The 16,039-nt window shown below is 37.9% G+C and overlaps 1 protein-coding gene across 2 annotated transcripts in view; it reads right to left on the bottom strand.

Annotated features, from left to right (window-relative positions):
• slc38a3b (solute carrier family 38 member 3b) overlaps positions 1-15,397 on the bottom strand; it is a 28,690-nt gene extending 13,293 nt beyond the window's left edge. Inside the window, exons 1-7 of one of the 2 annotated variants that reach the window (XM_069690730.1) lie at positions 15,192-15,397; positions 4,739-4,906; positions 4,405-4,422; positions 4,167-4,248; positions 3,958-4,073; positions 613-686; positions 113-205 (exon numbers count right to left, since the gene is read on the bottom strand). In XM_069690730.1, coding sequence (XP_069546831.1) covers positions 113-205; positions 613-686; positions 3,958-4,073; positions 4,167-4,248; positions 4,405-4,422; positions 4,739-4,845 — 490 coding nt within the window. In that variant the 5' untranslated portion in view covers positions 4,846-4,906; positions 15,192-15,397. The remainder of the gene's footprint in view (positions 1-112; positions 206-612; positions 687-3,957; positions 4,074-4,166; positions 4,249-4,404; positions 4,423-4,738; positions 4,907-15,191) is intronic. The other variant, XM_069690731.1, reaches the window with a different exon arrangement.
• Between the last annotated feature and the right edge of the window lie 642 nt (positions 15,398-16,039).

Below are 16,039 nucleotides of genomic sequence, written 5' to 3'. Positions count from 1 at the left end.
GGAGAGGTATAAAGTCTCAACCGTGTAATGGTGTAAACTTCATATTCTCGCTGCAGGGAGTTGGCAGACATTCGACACATTTATGAACACATTAGTCACACTGAATCCTCACCTCCAATATTCTGCAGGGTGATCGCAATACCAGCAGCCATTTTCCCAGGAGTGCCAAAGGCCCTGTACCCCAGCTGTTCATAAGCTCGAATTCCTGTAAGCACATTACAAACAATAACATTCAGTTAATATTGACTAAGATGTCCCTCTAAGCAACACAACAAAACAGTTTCAAAGGAAAATCATTGCATATCTGAGATAGAAAGATGAAGCACCATTACTTCATACAGTCAGTCAGAGCCATTAGAGAAGTTTAGCTGACTAAAAACCAAATCCTTCAATTACACTTTTCTGGAAAATAAACAATAATTTGACCATAATCACCTAATTTACTGAATGTGAGTTTAATGCCTGACCTGTTTTATGCTTTGAGTCAAGCAAGCCTGAATGAGTTTGAATGTTTCACTGATATCCAGCAGTAGCAGAACTGTGATATATATATATATATATATTTGTGGTAACATGACTTTGATGTAGTCTGAGACATGATATGAGTCTTACCCACAATGCCCGAGGATTTGAGCAGCAGATGAATGGAGTAAGCCGACAGGGCTGCTACAGCAGTCAGAAGAAACCTGTGACATGATAGAGAAATAAGAGTCATATAAACTGCATGACCTCTGTACATATCAATCTTAGACTGTATCACACCACATTCTACAGTTCCTCAGGGATTAACTGATTAACTCAGGGATTATAATCCTGACAGTTTTCTTTTCTCATTTTCCTTAAACATTACAATTAACATATCAATGTAGTTGTTTTCACTTAACAAGATGAACTTGTGAAGGAAAAATCTTTGCATTAAGTCTGAAAAGTTGAACTGCAGAAGAGGGTCATGTGGCTCATTTTAAAGCTGATGCTGTTCATTATTTGAAAAGACTAATAGTATTGCAACTTTTACAGCAAATACCAGAAATAAATGATAAACAATAAACAAGAAAATGCATTGTTGAAATAATAAATTTTTATGAAGGACTACAAATGTACTCCATTGATACTGTGATACTCTTTCAGTCCTTTCACCGGCATTTATTTGCACTCTGTATTCATTATAGCCACAACTAACGTCACAGTCACTCTGTCTGGCCGAGTCTGTAAACTGAGCGATTAAGGCCAAGCCCTCAGACATATTAAACTGAACTGGCACCGTTTCCCTCCCTCAACTCACAAATAAATAATTATGCAGACGAGGATTGAGAACGCCTATTTGGACCTGGGCTCGTGAATCAATGATTGTCTTAATACTAAAGTATATTATATTCACCATAATGTTAAAACACATAAAGACATCTCGGTAACAATGAAATGCAAACCTCAGAGCAATCTTGCATTTGACATATGATCATTCTAAAACACATTAGTGACTGACGATTTTTAATACAAGTGCTCTGAAGCATATGTCCAAAAACAACACAGCGTACTCCGATTTATGTATAAAAAGCGCTGTTTAATGCTCTCAAGACGAAACACAAGTGAAACATTGCAGTGAGATATTGTGAATAGTAGTTTGGGATAAAATAGAAAATAGAAAGTGAAGATGCAAGTAAACACCTAACCTAACCAGCAGCGTATTAATATTGTCTATCCCAATAATGATGTTTCTTTGCCAAATTGCTGAATCAGTTGATTGTTAAATGAATAGAATTTCATTAAAAAAAACTTTATTTTAATAAAACTGCCTGCATTAAAAGCGTTTAACAGTCCAACTGTAAATCTTTACCACGGCTAAACACGCGGTCATCTTACAGACAAATCAATCAATATCAGGCACTGTAAAACCAATGTAACATTAGTGTACTTCCACTCTTTTGTGTGCATCTGCTTATCAACAACTCTGAGGCCTCTTCTGTAATAAATCCTGATTATAGACATTTAACTACAGCTCAGTATGAATATACCTGCATGCATTATTTAATCAGTTATTAGTATATGCTGAATTTGTCTCAATATAGAACTATGATAAAGTTACATTCTGTGTCAAAGGTATTACATTTTACATTACTCCTGCTGGAGTATTGTGCATTTCACCTATAACTGTTGTTTCATCCAAATATTCAGCTTTCCATAATTCATAAATCATTTTTTTGCACATGTAAACATGCATTATTGTGTGTTTGCCACTAAGATGCAAATAGTTTATATAATTAGTTTTTGGTTGGCTTTGAATTTCACCACTGAGTGAGTTTTGTTTATGTTATGCCATAATATCAGGGACCTTCGGGTAATAATTGTTATTTATCTCACTTGGCTTTGAAACTAACGTGAATGTAACAGTCATGCTTTTTGCATACACTGCTAATTGACTTGAAAAAAAATTAAACCAGTTCCAACTATGCATAGTTTTTCACCAATGACCCAACTTCTAATAGGAATTTCGAAAGAGATGCCTTGTAGCCTCCTTTATTGTGAGAGCTGCTCTTTCTGAGCTTGAGCACTGAACTGACTGACTGAGAACTGACTTCAGGCTTTAACAGTTGAGTATGACACTGAGGACGCTCTCTATTCCAGAACCACTGCTTGCTCTTTTTGCAGGTACATAAACACAGACTACATGACCAAGTCATGACCAAGTCATGATCTGACAACATCAGTCTGCACAGAGCAGAAGTAACAAACCGATTGAGATGCCTCACTCAGAGGTTCGGTTATTCTAAGCTTTGGCCTTTCTGGGACCTATATGTGGTAACAGGGAAAGGGATGAGAGCCTGAGAAAAGAAGTATGAATAGAAGCGGGCATATCATGGTATATGATATGTTACAACATGTGACACATAGTAAATAATTTCTATATGTAACTGCTTTATCATCGCAGACCACTCCTTAGCTTCCTTCACAGATTAATCCATCAACAAAGATTGTCAGGACTCAGTGTTCATTTTTCCAACTAGTTTACCCATCTTCCAAATTCATTCAACCAAAACTCTACTACCTTGTGTAGTACTAGGGTAGCATAACTCCAGGTCTATAAAAACATGTTGAAATGGTAAAGGATTTAGTTTAAAATTTTTGGAAATATACAAATTAATTTACTTGCAGGGTGTTAAATAGGTTGATACATACCACTCTCAAGTCTGTTTAATATAGATCTGGAGCCAGCAACCACATACAAATTCCAAACAGAAGGAAACAGCTAGCCTGCTCTGCCATATCTTAAATTTAGGCACCAAAAAACATGTAGTTAGGTTGCGGAAAAGATCGTGGTTTTGGTTCAAGTAGGTAACTGTATGTCAGTAATGTAACATAGGTGTCAAAAGTTACTTCATGTACGTAACATAAGTTGGATACATTGCGTTACTTAAAAGAAATCCTGAATGACTTTTGCCTCATGGACTCTAAAACCCTGTCTCCTCGGTGAAACTCCTGAGTTCGCTCAGTTCAACCAACTGGACTACCTCTCTATGTGGACCTCCTTCCTTTAATACACATACATGTGTACACTCTTCACGCCTATAGATGAGCCAAAACATGACACTGACATGGTATCCTCAGGTAAATAAAAGGGTGCATTACAGGCTTTGAGGTGATACCAGGCAGCACCATCATGATAAGGCTCCATGTGTCATTAAAGAGTTTTACAGGTGTCTGTATTCACATTTTGTTTCCTTGTTTCCTTCAGTCTAGCTGTGATCCTCTGTATTAAGTCTATATAAACATAGCTCTGCTATGTAACGGAAGCTGTATATTTAGTGGACAGATACATATTTCTTAAAATGTCAAACAGGTCTTTAAGAAACCGTCGTCACATGCAACCATCAACAATTTGGCTAAGTTGTGATGTTTATATACTATGAAAGAGTCATATGAATTGGCTTCTTCCTGTTTAGCATGCATTTATTTACTCACAGGAAGAGGAGTATGCCAGTGTTGGCCATGGCGTAAGCCAATCCAAGGATTCCACTACCCATAATCGCGTTGCCCAGGTTGAAGACTGACATGCCAAAAGAGGTCTTCCCTTCAAACTGTTAATGCAAACAAGAGCATACATTAATTAACGTCAAACATAATGTTCTTACTGCTGTTGTATGTCCATAAAAGTTGGCTTTCTCACTTACATCTGTGAAACGTATCGGTTTCTTTCCATCTGTATTGGGTAGGAATTCCTCATTCTCCAGTCCTCCATCGGGGTCATCGAATCTAGGGACCAAATTTACTCCTGTTAATTGATGGTCTCTATCCACCTCTGAAAAGTGTGCTAATATCTGCTGTAGATGGTATTAAATCACATGCTTAATTTATCTATAGATGATATGAAAACAAATATACAGTGGACACAAATCTCGACAAGCATACCTGACTGTTGTGCCATTTCTGTCAAAGGATCCACAAGTTGAGGCGAGTACAAACACAAGGCAGACATGCATTTGAAAAAGCAAACGTTATGCACACATTAATGGGAAACTCATCACAGGGACAAGAGTCAAACAAAAGTCCTGTTTGTGACTTATGCACTGATACTTGCATATAAATAAATATTAGTTAATTTGGTTTTCTGTTAATAATTGAGGTTGTGGTCTTCACACAATTACAGAAAGACAAAAGGACAACGTGTGAACAGGGCTTGATACATGCAGTGTCAAAAAGGCAGACATTAATTTAGTGTGTGGAATAAAGGAAGATTACTAACTGATCATCCTCTGGCATCATCTTCATTGGCACTCCCATGTCATCTTCAAGGTCATGACTTTTCCCGTTGGATAATATATTCATCTCTGACTGAGAAGGCTCCATCATTCAAGTTATAACAGAATCCTTTTGGCCTCAATGACCGTGATGCTTCTACAATCTTCGATATCTGGGGCAAAAGGGGGAAGGGACACAAGTCAGGAACATACAGATGAGAGTTTGTATGTTTTATGAACTCGGTGCAAACTTGATATCAGTTTCTTATAGGCTATGAGGTACTATTTTAATACTTCTGAAAACACAAGTTTTTTGTTGAAGGTTAGTTTTCAGTAGTTCATGTCCACAAATATTTCTGAGCTCCTTTCACTGGTTATAAGTGGGAGGGACTGGGTTGGAAAAAGCTGACATTAAACACTTCTTTGAACCCATCAGGATCTAGAACTATACTGTGGGGTTTCCTCCTTACACTGCCATACCGCTGTCAACCAACTTTAATCAAACCACACCCACACACTGGGTGTTTCAGTGTTGAAGTATTCAAAAATGTAATATCTACAATGTTTTTTGTCTGCTTTCAGGTGCTTTAAATTACAGAATTTTCCACCGATTTTGAACAGATGATTTTGCGCAGCATTACTTGTGTCACTTTGTTGTATTGCTAATTGCTTGTTCATGTTATTTGTTTCTTGCCAAACTGGTTTATTTACAAACTGAACTATAATTCTAATCAAAATCCAAATATAAATTGCACTGTGGCTGTTGTATTCACATGGTTTTTGGTAAGTTTTGTTGCAGAGTTCTGTGAATTTTGCGGTCACCAATGGAGTTCACTTCTATACAGTATTTGTCTGTATGGTAAACATGCAGCAGTGACTCGGTTTTACTGTTGACTCTGTGACTTCAAACACACAAAATCTGACCTCATTCACTTACTCATTCACTTCTTTTCCTGAAACCTCTGCAGCACATAAATGTTAGCCGCAAATCGGAGAGAAAATGCTGAAAAGTTTGACAGATTCTTGTGCTTTCCAGAACATCAGTACTGAGCAAGGCAAACAATTCCAGACCACACAGTCAAAGGTCATGGTCTATTTGACTTTATCTTTTAACTTTTGTTTGCTCTCGTCTTTTCTTTAGTAAAAGAAGAGATCCCACACAGTAACACAGCAGTGTTTATGATGAATATAAGCATAGTTTGATCAAACAAAATGCCAAATCCCTCACAACAACGTGCCTCATATTACTGAGCTAGCAGTTGGCAAAACGGTTATTACTGTAATGCTATAATTATACATTTCCATTTCTGCTGGTGAGTGTCAGGTTGGCTTTCACTGCAATTAGATTCAGGGGAGTTGGATTCATTAATAGCTGACAAACTATTAATTAAGATCTATTAATAACATGCCATGACCTCCCATGGCCCAGTGATTTAAAAGAATAGTCCTCGCTATATCACACAGTGAAATCAGACGGACAATGGTGTGTTGTTGGGAGCTTCCGCTGTGACCAGTGTACAGCAGCTCAATTGTGTTCAGTGTCATCCCTACCAGAAGATCACTGTTCTATTCTGTACAGTTAAAGAGTGTCATTGATACCATGGCCCTGCAGCTTGAAAAGAAACCTGAGAGGAATAAAACAAAGTCACAGTGCGTGACACCGGACGTAATCATCAAGTGGCCTACTAGAGTATATATATGAATAAATAATTTCCCCCAATACGAAAAATTTCAAGATCCAGTTCTGGATCTTGGCCTCGGTGAAACCTTTCACGGCCTTATCTTAGTGAGTCAGTTTGTTTGCCCACAGTTAACACGTCTCTCAATGTAGCATCAAATGGAAAACCCCCGAATGTCAATACTTTGTGTTGCAATATCAGGCTTTGATAGTGATTATTTCCAGAGAGGTGAGACTGAGGTGAAAATATATGTCATTTCAGAGACGAATCACACTGTGTTATGTAACTTATGATTATTGGGAAACAGGATGATTGCGAGCATCACATCAAGAAATACATCAATTACAAATAAATAAATTACAAAAACTTAAAAATATGAATGTTGTGCCATTCCCCTAGAGGAAAATTATATGACTGTTTTTGTTCATGAACAACTTGAAGGCACAGGATCACAGTATTTACAGTAAATACAGCAGGAGGCTTATTATTGAGTCTCATGACGTTAATGCTTTTTCACAAGACACTGTTTAGTTGTAGAGAGTACATTTATGACCCTACAATACATGTTCGAGACTGAGAGTGGGACAAACTGTTGAATTGCGCCTTGCATTGCATAGCAAGTTGACGATTAGACTCATTGGTGACAAAAATAGGTGAAATACTTAAAGAATGATTTATTTATTTGCATGCATGGAATCAATGCATAATACTTTCAATGTCCTGAAGACCTCAATTTTACTGGTACGAATTAGAAACTCCTCTTTTTTGACAGGGCTGTGGTCGTTACAAACTGAAGGAGGAGGTTAAATATAAATTCTGACACATGTAAAGCAGGAAATAAAATAAACACAAATCTAGCCATGAGGGTAAAAGAAAGTCTTCTTTTTTTTTGCTAATAAAACTGTATACGCAGAAAACGACTACCGTTCCAATAAACATGCATACGTTTTAATGACTCTACAGGCAATCCTATTATTAACCATATGTGGACAATAAAGTCTTCAATAGTAATATTTTGGGGATTTAGATGGACCTGTTCTGTCCAGGTTATTTCACATTCCCTTTTAAGAAGTACCAAATATAATAGTTATTTCCAGAATAGCATTAAGAGAAATTACAGATCCATAAAATAAACTATTACAAGGTTTTCTGTGTGATTTTAAGAAATGACAGGATGACCTGTGAGGCCACACTAGTCTGCAGCCCCTCTCTCTAAAAGGTACAACAACCTTAGCAATTTCAAGTCCAACTATCACATGAGTTATACCAACATCTAAAAAGAACATGGCGTCTTGAGTTTTCTGCAGGTAAATCAGCAGCACTGACATGACTGAAATACTTGAGATCTGTCATATCATGCCTGAGATCCGCTAGCTGTGACCTCTTTAAAGAGCAACATCGCTGATACTATTTCCTGCTGTGTAATTTTATCTGTATGCAAAAGGCAGGCTGACAAGTTTAACCATATGTGTCTAGACATGCCCTTTTGAAAGGATCCCACACAGCTTTGAGACGTTATGAATGTATGAAGTGAATGCTGCACTGCTATTGTTTCCTTATTTGACGTAGCAAAACACCTGATTGCAATTTTTTCATTTGTCTAGTTTGCCTTGAGGGTTGGTTTTTTTTTCTCATTCAACAGTGTAATTATCCATAAATCAAAAAAATATATATTGTCTCATAAAATGGGCAACATGTTAGTATTTTAGATGAATACCACAAATCAGTATATCATTTAAAATGTGTGACTGATCCCATGTTTAAATTGTAAAAGTGTTTAAGAAATGTAGCACAAGTTGAAGAATCTTTCACAAAGAAAACTGCTCAACTATTTAATGACACTGAATACGGATCCCTGTCCATCTGAGAAAATGTCGTCTGAGCATATCTTCTTTTAAAGAGGCCTTCCACTTGAACTCTGCTGGAGCCCCAGTGAGTGCTGTTACGCAACATATCAGCCACGAAGGTGTATGACAGTGAAAAGTCCCATTTTGAGTTGCTGGACTTGCATGACATTTGAAATGTTTGACCAAGTGGGAGGGGGAATACTGTTTAGCTGTTTGATTTGTTTCTGTCCATGTTTAAGTACGAGAAGCATTTTGCTATATTAACAGACAAACCAACAAAAAACCAAGAGCAAAATTTAAAACTATCTCCAAACTATCATTATGATAGTTGAATATAAAACAGGGCAGGCGCGGCCCAACAAGCAGCGGAATAGTGGGGGGCAGTGGACAAGCACATGTAGATGAGAAAATGCCCATGTGGCACGAGGTTCAGCCAAGAGCGCCTGGCAGCACCAGCTCGTCCTGATCCACGTGCCTGCTTGGGACAGAGGAACACATGCTCATGTCCTACGTTATCGGCCAGCACCAGATTCACATATTCTACTGAGTGGCTAAGTGGACAATTTATTAATATCAATTTATTATGGTGAGTTTTCTCATGAACCAAACCAAGAGAAACAGCTTTTTAAAGTTGGAATGAACAAATGCTTTTTAATTAACAGGAATGAGCAAGAAAGTAATAACGTTATCATCAATCAAGCTGTATCAAAACCCGTACTATGATAAAGAATATAATTATTTAGACAAAAAGATAAATTAATACTGTTTAAATCACAACTCTGAACACAAAACAGCTCATCACAACACGTCCTATGCTATGGCACTTGTAAATGAAGTTGTATCCAAATTAATTTATCAAATATTAATATATAAATACTTCACCTACACTACTATGTAAGCCAAGACTGTTGAATAGAAATAATGGCCATCAAATCATTTTAGTCCTGACAAACCAACATTCATAAATTGTCCAAAGAAATTTAAAAAATAAAAACACTTGTTGTCTCCACACAGTCTCTGTGGTTAACAAATCACAACTTAAACATACATTCGTAATAACCTGAACAAAAACCCAACATTTTCTAACTGAGTTTTGTTTCCATATATTTAGGGCATCTACAATCATTCTACCTACATCCTATCATACAATATTACTAATAAAATACACACAACAAAAGTCAAGAGGTGGTGATAATGCAAACGTCACCATCATCACCACCTCCCTGTTTCCGAGCAGCATGATGCATAACAAACACGCACAATAATGATTCATCCAAGTCAGCTCTTGAGTCCTCTTATTACAACGTTATTGTAAATGTCAAAGCTTTTATTATTGTTGGGAGACTGGAATACACAGAATATGTAACCTATAGTGTGCATATGTGATAAAAACCCCAGCAAAAGTGTGAAATAAAAAGGAAAATAAGACTAAAACTTGTTTTAGAAAACAGAGTTCTGGCAAAAGTTAAAAAAAAAAAAAAAAAAAGAATTCGCCACAAATTACGAACAAAAACTTTTGTGTGGATGCTTTTCAGGTGAGCAAAGTTTCACTTAAACGCAAAAAAGTTGTAATTTTGAACACAGGCATTTATTAGATCCTAAAGACAAATGTATGTATACAGACAAACCGAGTCTATAGAGACAAGAACAAAAACAGGGAGTGCTCCACAATATAGAGTATTTCCAACTTTGCCCTTTCGAAAGAATATTTAATTTTTTAATTTTATTAATCCCCGAGGGGAAATTTCTTCACTACAGCAGGGGGGCTCTCAGGGGGGAGCTGCTGCAACAGGCTGCCACTAGCGCGGCGCCAGGTAACCTGACCTGAGGTGCATGTTTTTGGATGATGGGAGGAAGCCGGAGAACCCGGAGAGAACCCACGCAAGCACAGGGAGAACATGCAAACTCCGCACAGAAAGGCCCAGGACCGGATTCGAACCCGGAACCTTTTTTTTTTTTTTTTTGCTGTGAGGCGACAATGCTAACCACTGCACCACCGTGCCGCCCTAACATAAATTATATACGTTCGTAAATATGGTTTAAATGTTTATTTAACCAACTCAGCCAATTCTATTTATTGTCCTGTTAACAAATCTGTCAAATGGCCTGATGTGCCTCTTTGGCTCTTCAAATGGAGGTCCACAACTTTTAGCTGCACCATTTGATCAAATTACACATTGGTACAGATCCAATGAGCTCTTAGTTTAATTTGGGCAACCATAAAAGGTATGTACTGAGGGTAATGACTGAAAGAGCTCATCTAGTATTACAAGACCCAAATTGATGACGTGAATATAAGGGTCTGAATACGCTACATTGGGGATTGTTGCCATTAGTTGCAACCTAATGGCCGTCGACCTCAGGTTAGTTCTGAAACTATTTAAGTAGCCTTTCACCAATCCGCATTGACCCACATCGGATGTATGTTGTGTATCAAAATTCACCAAGTTGTAAAAAACAGAGACGCTCCCCCGATGTGAGCTAAGTTACCATGTCAGTAAATGACCATTGCAGACTCAGGCTTTAATTTCTCAACATTTGCTAGCATTACTAAAACTGTTCGTATCGCTTCATTGAGGTCTACCACCGCTGCCATTGTTGGACCTGCATTTCCAAACAAACACTTGACCTAAACGCCATTGCGTTTAGCCATCCCCACTAGACCCTTATTAGTCCGGCCTTCAGAGTGGCTGAGTGAAACTTCCCGTGAGCAGGGTTTCCAGACTATAATCACAGTGAGAAATGATGCTGTGAGCGATAGGTGCGCGGAGACGGGCTATGACACATCCTGAACTGGTTGGAATACAAAAGGTAGACGGAAACACAGGAACACCTGTACGATGTAGCGCTATAAACCTGCAATAGGTCCTAAAGTTTCAGGAACCTTATAACACTCCTGTTTTGACACTGTGTATAAAGAGTGTTTCTTGAACCAGACTGCTTTAGTACTAAGTTGTTCGGGGTATTCTGTCTATCCCCAATGGAATAAACTGTTACAATGGGTGCCAACTATCACTTTAACTTATACTTAACAAGTAAACACCACAGAGGTAAATTCCTAGGACTGATAAAGCCATTATGTTCAGATAGCTGGTGTCTGCAGTCTTTATAATCAAGGTTATGTGTAAAATGTTATAGCCATAATAAGACGTTAAAATATTTGAATGAAAAGAACATGTTTAAAACTAATGAAAACAAAGGACGAATCTGAAGCAGCTGAGTTATAAATATGTTTAACAAAGGTAGTCATATAGTTTTAATGCTTTTATTTGAATTTTAACTAAAGAGAAAGGGCACACAGACGGATTAGTTACAAAATGAAAGAGGTTGTGTTTGATTCAGTTCTTGTTTACTAAAAATACACCTTTGTTAGTTACATAAGGAACCAGTTAACTCTCATTAATTATGAGCACTTAGTGTTAAGCTGCGGGACATATTTCTAAAAAATAACTTGGTAACAAGCTGTTGGCAGCAGGAAGTACAGAGCAATTATACTCCAGGCATACATTTCAGGTAGCTCTTACACTCGAGCACAGGTCTGTAATAAAGTGTCAGCGCAGTTCAAAATATTGCATTTTTGGATTAACATTTACAGACCTATATTTTAAAAATGATCCTTTGAACAATGTCTCAAACTTCAAAATTGGCATGTGTTTGTCAGTCTGTATTTACTGTCATTTCGTCTCTGTGGCACACGCTTATTTACAGAAGAAACATGTCATATGAGGGATGTTGATGGTGGTCAAGTGTGACGTTGGGACCAGGTTGCATTCATTGTATTGGCAAGTACTGCAACCAATACAGAATGTACATTCCTTTATGCTATGTTGAAAACAATTTCACCACTGACAATAATAGAGAGCATGGAAAGAAGTTCTGTTTTTGTTTGGCTTTTAACCGATTTTGTTTTTTCTGAAAACATCTGCCTGCTGCAGCCAAAAATGATGCTGTGAGAACCCTGAGAATGAACCCGAACAACAAAGTTGTCAACTAGAAAACCAAACAACCAGCTGGAACTGACTGTGGGCACCACTGACACCGTTGCTGTATAACATATTGTTATTATTGCAGGGTTTTACCTGGTCAAAACTTGAGACTTGCTTTTGTGCTTTTATCCAAAAGTTCAAGACAAACTTGAAAAGAGACCAACTAATAAATTAGCTTATACAAATGTTGACATTCACTATTTGCTTGAATTTCCATATCATGTCAAGTATATGGTAATTTATTTCCTGTGGGATTTCAAATACAATAAGATATGGCTCCTGGTAGAATTTCTTGGGCAGCATATATTAACTTGAGAGCACATATTTTGGCACTGATTGCCCGGAGAGAACAAACTCATGGGATAAGAGCATAACATGCACTTTGAACAAAGTAAGAGCTCCAAGATGAATGATTTTGAACTATCTCATAAAATGATCAAGAAAATAGTGATGTCTTATTAAATATACACATTTAAATAAACAGTATGAATGACTTTCTAATGACTTCAACAGACAATAACACATGATACAGTGAGGCTTATCCCACGCAGATTATGAGCCCCATGACAAAGATAATAATAAACTCTGGAGTGACTGACACTTAACACTCGGGCTGACTCAAACTCAGATATTCATAGGTCTCTTCAGTGTGACAGGACAGTACAGCTGGCTGTGTCCCACAAAGATAAAAACACACTGGCCTCCACACACTGCGCACCCGCCCGGCTCCTGCTCAAACTCTCCGCCACTTTCATCATGGAACAAGCCGAGGTCACTGACCGCAGTCAGCCTTATCTGCTCATTCTCCACTGTGATGAACCCAGCATGAAACCGCATGTTGGGTGTTAGTGATTATATAGGGACCAAAGTCAAAAACATACACCTCCTCCCACACACAGCCAAACTCTGGACAGTCTATCGATATTCCTGAATACTTCGTTATCCTAAAATCTTCTTTGCACAGCGCTTCTTAGCATGTTTTTCTCAGTACTGTTTTCTATGAGGACCAGTCAATACCTGCATTTAAGCCACTGATGATTAGGGTCCTTGCTTTAGACCTTCACAGGTGTTGCACAGGAATATTCACATTTCCACTCGCCACTTTCCACGCCAGTCAAAAATCAAAACTAACAACCACCAACACGCTTGTAAACTTTTGGCATATCGACATATAAACCATGCAGAGTCCACGAAAGAAAAAATACTAGGGCGTTAAGAACGCTCCTAAAATCCAAAGTCAGAAAGTGAAACAAAATTAAAACTGCTTGAACTGTAAATATTATGAGTATTACTGAGGACCACTGGAGTAATTACTATACAGTAAAGTAACTGTCCAAGTTAAACATTAAAAATCTACACATACCTAAATTCTTCATTCTATAATTTGTGCTAGAATATATGCTTTACTGAAATATGGAAATAAATAGGGCTGCAGCTCAACTGCAAATCATCATCTTGATTAATCAAACAAACATTTAGTTATTCAAATAATGATCCCTCTGTCACAGTTTCCGAACAACTGAGATAGTCTTCAGTTTACTGTTGAACAACCAACTGTCCATCATGTAAAGCAAAAAAGCAGCAACTTCTCATTAGTGAAGTTCTAAACTTCTCAGTCAAGAAACTGGAACTCATGTTCATGCTTGTGTTTGGCATTTCTGTTTAAAAAATGACTCTCATTTTGATTGTTTATCAAAATAATTACGGATTAATTATCTGCCGACTGTCATTAAATCAACACATTGTTTCTTCTCTAAAACTAAAAGACGATGCTTTTATTTCACATTAGATTAGCAGATTCGTATAATGATAAAATGGACCAAAGATGGGAGTGCAAAAACCATGTTTTGAAATATATAACTCAAAACCCTGGTACACAATTACCATTCAGAGAAAACAGCAAACCACCGAATATTTATGTCACAAAAAACTGCCAATCACTAAGAAAATGTAGGAGGAAAACGTTACATTTCTTGTTACCCAAAACCATTACTGCCAGGCACACAATAATAACAACCCACGAGCTGGACTCAGTCAGCACAGTGATAATGTGCACCATTAACTTCCCACACAGGTCGCTCTTCCTCCACATGGGTATATTTAGCCAACAATAACAAAGGCAAAGTGCTTTAAAAGGCTGCTACTGGTTGTTACTGCTGTTTGTCTTGAAGTAGGCTGAGTATTGCAGCACCGTGTGGGGAGAGGAAATTTAAAGAAACAAGCTTTGGCTCAAATGAGGAAAAGGAAAGAATCTTTGGGCTCACGTGGTGCCACCAACACTTTGAGATGTGGGCTGAGAAAACTGAAGCAAAATCTGGCACGCTGCGCACCATGATACCAAGAAACTGGCGTCACAAAAATGCCCAAGTTTGATTCAACATTCACACTTAAAACTAAGTCTGCCCATGTGTCACTTAAGAGATAATCACATTCATCCAGCTTGGGTCTACCTGGTGCAATGCTTCTTTAACTTTGAGGCTCGTTCAACGTGTATGTTAGAAAGATTCAAAACGCAACGTGAGGAGGACGAACAAAAGATGAGACAGCACTCTGTCACCTACTCTTTGAGCCACATGGTCGTGACATCTGGACTTGGCGCTCACTGCAGGAAGGGACCGAGTAAGCTATTCTTTCTGTATTGATCACAGCCAGCAGGAAACAAAGCGTGCCACAGTGCCATGATTCCTCACTTGATCATATAGGTAACAAACACTATCTGTTTTCAGTCTTTTTCTTTTTCTTTTTTTTTTAGAGCTACTATTTCTCTGCGTGGTTGGAAAAAAATCTGGTTTAAAAAACAATTTTACAAACCTTGACGTTTCAATTAAACCAGGTAAAGTCTACAGATATCACTGCAATCATAATTGCATCAGATCTGCAAACAACGTGTCCATTTCTCTTTAAAAAAATAAAAATAATAATAATATCAGATGTGTTCCGTCTTACCAAGGGTTGTTGTCACGAAGCTTTCGGGTTAATTCCACTGATGAGTGGGTATCATTTGATGATCAATACCTCTCTTTCCGTTCGCGTTTACTTCCTTCTATTTCTCAGTGGAGGTGGTGATGCTGTCTACATTCGTGGTGTTTTTACGCACACTCGGACCGTCCCTCTTCAGGGAAGCGCATGCAAAATGTGCTTTGAGAAATGGTCGGCATTGTAAATGCATCGGAGGCTCGACTATGGGGGTCGCGCATAGGTCCGCCTCCTTTGCGCCCCCCCGCCCCCGCCGCCTAAAGTTGAGCTGTTCGCGGTAGGTATCACCACTTCGTCTTTTCACACGGTGAGGGAAATTTAAGGTAAATCAGGGACTTCCACAGTCACACCGGTTTCTCAAGTGTTTGGCCATAAAGGGATTACGCATAAATGGTCTGGCAATGCTTTACGCACAAAACTAAGGGGGAAGAATGGGCTACACGTTTGTCTCTTAATTGGTTGAGAACATTAAAATAGACATTTTTAAGATATAAAAGTTTGTGTGTTGTCTTTCTGTTTCTTTCGCGAACTCTAAAACCAGTTTCCAACACGGTGTTGTATAATTCCCTTTTCTTGGAGGTATACAGTGGGTACGGAAAGTATTCAGACCCCTTTAAATTGTTCACTCTTTGTTTCATTGCAGCCATTTGCTAAAATCAAAAAAGTTCATTTTATTTCTCATTAATGTACACTCAGCACCCCATGTTGACAGAAAAAAACAGAAATGTAGAAATTTGTGCAAATTTATTAAAAAAGAAAAACTGAAATATCACATGGTCATAAGTATTCAGACCCTTTGCTCAGTATTGAGTAGAAGC

Source organism: Brachyistius frenatus, unplaced genomic scaffold, assembly GCF_029030835.1.
Source record: "Brachyistius frenatus isolate BFR_SWC_R1_liver_20210118 unplaced genomic scaffold, ASM2903083v1 Contig_10, whole genome shotgun sequence".
In the NCBI taxonomy this organism is placed as follows: Eukaryota; Metazoa; Chordata; class Actinopteri; family Embiotocidae; genus Brachyistius; species Brachyistius frenatus.
This window is presented reverse-complemented; position numbering and strand designations above follow the sequence as displayed.